This window comes from Penaeus japonicus, unplaced genomic scaffold, assembly GCF_977035675.1.
Source record: "Penaeus japonicus unplaced genomic scaffold, GWHDUDI00000001_assembly GWHDUDI00000021, whole genome shotgun sequence".
Lineage (NCBI taxonomy): Eukaryota > Metazoa > Arthropoda > Malacostraca > Decapoda > Penaeidae > Penaeus > Penaeus japonicus.
In genome coordinates, this window is record NW_028234423.1 from 27945484 (window position 1) to 27950076 (window position 4593).

At 31.9% G+C, this 4593-nt stretch overlaps 2 protein-coding genes across 2 annotated transcripts; both read left to right on the top strand.

Annotated features, from left to right (window-relative positions):
• Positions 1-370: 370 nt before the first annotated feature.
• LOC122247385 (uncharacterized) lies at positions 371-1174 on the top strand. Its single transcript, XM_086549126.1, has 2 exons — positions 371-460; positions 624-1174. The coding sequence occupies exons 1-2, from the start codon at positions 371-373 to the stop codon at positions 870-872; spliced, it is 339 nt and encodes a 112-aa protein (XP_086405252.1). The 3' UTR covers positions 873-1174.
• A 1482-nt stretch (positions 1175-2656) lies between these two features.
• LOC147469540 (uncharacterized) lies at positions 2657-3032 on the top strand. The gene is made up of 2 exons (XM_086548558.1): positions 2657-2680; positions 2785-3032. Exons 1-2 carry the CDS (start codon positions 2669-2671, stop codon positions 3001-3003), a joined length of 231 nt encoding a protein of 76 aa, XP_086404684.1. The 5' UTR covers positions 2657-2668; the 3' UTR covers positions 3004-3032.
• Positions 3033-4593: the final 1561 nt, after the last annotated feature.

Consider the following 4593-nt stretch of genomic DNA (forward strand, 5'->3'; position numbering starts at 1 on the left):
GATATCAAATAATAAGTTACATAATCCAAATCATATCTTCGTATTTGTTGTTGTTTACCTACTTAAAAAAATTGGATTTCCATTAGAAATGATCGCCCCCACCTCCTTTCTATCTGAACCCTCTATATATCTATTACTAACCTACTATCTACCTTGCTTACTAACAAAATTACGTCATTATTATTATCTTAATAATCTAACATCTTAATTGCTCAATATTACAAGATGATATAGCAAGAGAGAGAGAGTTAAAGAGGGAAAGAAAGAAAGAAAAACCTATTTCTTTCGTTGGAAAAGCAAATAGAATTGGACTCGTCAGAAAAATGAACGGTAGGAAATTCATGGCTTGCGCCGGGGGCAGATGAACGCCATGATAAGCTCTTCTGTGGAGTATATAAATCCATCCTTAGCTCTTGTCTGCCAGTTGTCTTTTCAAGTCGACTTCAAGATGATCAAGACAGTAAGTTTATGTTCACTAGATAAAGTAATGACGCTCTTGTGGAACATTATTAATAGATATTAAGATATATGTGTGATGTCAGATTATCGGTTTTAATCGAACATTGCAATAACTACTGAATTCATGAAACACACACACATATACATTTCTTGTCTATCTAATTTCGCAGGTGATTTCCCTGGTGTGCGCTGCTCTTCTTTTGGCATACGTCGGAGCCAATCCTGAGCCTGAACCTGGTTATGGTGGGCACGGAGGATTCGGACATGGTGGATTCGGACATGGTGGATTCGGACATGGTGGATTCGGACATGGTGGATTCGGACATGGTGGATTCCGACACGGGGGATTCGGACATGGAGGGTTTAGACATGGTGGATTCGGACACGGTGGATTTGGAGGTTATGGTCGCTGAAACAAAACCAACGAATCTTTGAATTTGTAAACCTCAGACGATAAAGTAAATTTAAATAACTAGAAAGCTGATATTAAAAACATTTAGTCAATTGAAAATGATTTCAGGAACATTATAAAAGATCATATGTAAGATTTAAGAACTAAAAATAAAAATGCAAAACTAATATGTCTCAAATCACTTTTACTATTACTGCGATTCTTATTGTAATAATGCTAAAAGAATAATAAAGAAGACATTGATAACATCAATACAATTAAGGACTATTTAAACAAGAAATTATATACACCACCAATATTCTGGTAACCAACGGACCTTATTACGTAATTTATATCAATGTACCGTTCTGCTAATAAATCAATTCAATTTATCAAAATAATCGAAGCCTCCTCTGGTCCATGGAACTACACATGTGACGAGTTGCATATCGCAAGAGACACCACGAATAACTGTGTTGCCCAGGTTACTTAAGGGTTACATCAGAGAGTATATAAAGAGTTAACATAGATGTATATAAACATATGTATACACTCACATACACACACAAACAAACACAAATACACACACATAACCACACACATACACACAACATATAATGCTAGAAATTATGGTGATTAGTAGTAATACTAATAATATTACTACTATTACTGATGTTGGTGTTGTTATTATCATTATTATTACTTTCATTATGATGATGGTTATCATTATCGTTATTATTACTATTGTTATCATTATATTACTATAATCGTCATTATTATCGTTAATACCTTTATCATTACTAATGTAATTACTTTTAATATGACCATTATTAATATTCTTACTATTATTATGATTGATAATATTTTCATTATTATAATTATTATTTTATTATCAATGTTATTATCACTCTCGATGTTATTATAATACTTATTATCATTCTTCTAATAATAATTATTATTATTACTCTTATTATTATCATAATCATTATCATCATTACTATGATGAATTATATATTTTTAATATTATCATTGCTGCTATCACTATCATGTTTTCATTGTTTTTATTGTTATAATGAAAAAATAACAATAATTCAAATGATAATAACAATGATGATGATAATTAAAATAATAATGTTGATAGTAGTGATAATGAGGATGATATAAGCAATAAGAATGACAAACACGATGAATAAAAGGATGTTGCTGGTAACAATAGCAACTATATAATGGTTAACAAATAGTGCTGCCAATTACAATAATGATAACTTCATTAATAAGATAAGAAAAAGAACAACAGCTAGCGAAAGTAATATCAACATCAAAATCAATAGTAACATTTATCGATATATGATGTTAATGATAAAATGAATAAGAGTAACATTTATTGATATATGATGTTAATGATAAAATGAATAAGAGTAACATTTATTGATATATGATGTTAATGATAAAATGAAATTAAATGGATAATAAAAACAATATAGACATTAACGATTTTGATAATGATTCCATACATTGTTATTACCGTGTTGATTGATTAAATGATAACGCAGAGCAGAAAATAAATCACACCCCACGCACACTTGCAAGCAAATATAGAGAAAAACGTTATTCTTTTGTTCTGAGCTGACAGTATTCAACCGCATTTGTTTTAAGCTTCCGAGTCTGAATTCGATTCGGCCAAGAGTTTGAAGGTCAAATTTCGCTTTTCTTTGTCCTTGCTTGAGGAACGGAATGGCCGTGATTGATCGGGCAGTGGAGTATATAAATCTTACGTGGTGTTACAGCTAACAGTTGTCTTGTCACACTGACTTCAAAATGATCAAGGGTGTAAGTTCCCAATCTCAGAATAAGCGCGTTCGTCGCTCTTGTAGAATTTTGAAGAAAATGTAAGAGTTATGATTTTCTTTGTGATATTTTCGTATTTTTCGCAGGTTATTGTACTAGTCTGCGTTGCCCTCTTTGTGGTGTTTGCTGGGGCGAATCCCGTACCCGACCCTGGCTTTGGTGGACATGGAGGATTCGGACATGGAGGGTTTGGACACGGTGGATTTGGCCATGGAGGATTCGGACACGGAGGATTCGGGCACGGAGGATTCGGACACGGAGGATTTGGACACGGTGGATTCGGACACAGAGGTTATGGCCGTTGAATAACAGGCAACTAGAAACTATGATGTAAAATGAGTATAGAATAAAGATGATGTTCTTTAGAGGAATGTTATTTCTTTAAATCATTAAAGGTACAGGTGAATTTGGGTCTCGGAGACATTTTTAAGAAATAGGCACGGCTAATCCATGAAAATAGTATGGATATATGGGTTACTATATGAACTTATTATACACACATACCTATATATGTATGTCTGACATGCCAGATATGTAACAGTCTACATTAATAGATTTATATCAATTTACAGGTAGAATTGACGGATAAACGCCAAACATTTTTTTTTTTTTTTTTTTTTTATGCGAAAAAGAGTTAATGGCCCAGAACAGAATGGCGATAATTGTACTTTTCCAATTATTATACATATACATACGAATATATTTATATACATACATATGTTTTAGTAAATCTGAACACATATGAAAGATGGAAGAATGAAGTAATGCAATCAATATAGAAATACAAATACACCTCAATGACCGTGAATCGAGATCGGGTTAGCCGCCGGGATTCTCACTCAGATGTCCCGAATTCGAATCACGGTCAGGGAGTATACGAACATGTATATATACACAGTTATATATATGTATATATATAAACATACATAATCTATAATTATGATGCTGATAATGGAAATTAACTATGCAGAAGGAATTATAATCATGATTTGTAAAATAATCATATTTATCAGTATTATTAATAACTAGAGTACAATAATAAGAACAATGGTATTAAAGGTCTAAAATATTACATATGAAGGCCTTAAACAATATAAAACGGATGATAAACAGCAACAATAACAAAAATTATATTAATGATGAGAATGAGGACAACAAAAGTCTTATAATCATGATAATAACAAACAGTAACGACTCAAAAAATGATTGATTAAAATGTAATAAAGAGAAAAGTCCACCAAAATTCACAAAAACATGAAAGTCGTGAATACGTTTCTATATCCTTAATGGGTTGCAATAAATGATACAGACACTGGAGTGTAGGGCAGAAAAGCCATTTGGAGTTAATGTATGTCAATTGTCTTCACACGTATATTATAAGATGAATAGGCAGTAAGCTGACATTCTCATGTTGATGGAGTATAGATCATTCTGATAGATAAACTCGAATATGTATTATAAAATCATCAAAAAATTTAGAGCTATTATTCAGGGTCAATACATTCGTTGAAAAGTTTGTTGATGTTTTGTTTTTCATCGGAAATATATAGAATTAAATAATAAAATCTCTTGAAAATTTAGCGTGTTAGTTTAGTTTAATGCTTCTGGATGTAAAATTGGCTTCATTAATCATTTTACTTAAAATTACTTTCTAATATACCAGGCACAGGTATATCACAGAGGCAAATAATACAGCAGTAAAATGACGTTTGGTTCGTGAAGGAAACTAAGCATTGTATTGTCTTTTTGGTTGGTATTTGGTCTGGTTTGCGACACTCTTCTTTTAGCATATGCGATAGCCAATCCGAAGCCCGAACTTTTTTTTTCTTTCTTTTTTTATTTTTTTGACACGGTGGACCAACGAAAGTTTCAGACACATTGGATATGGTCACTAA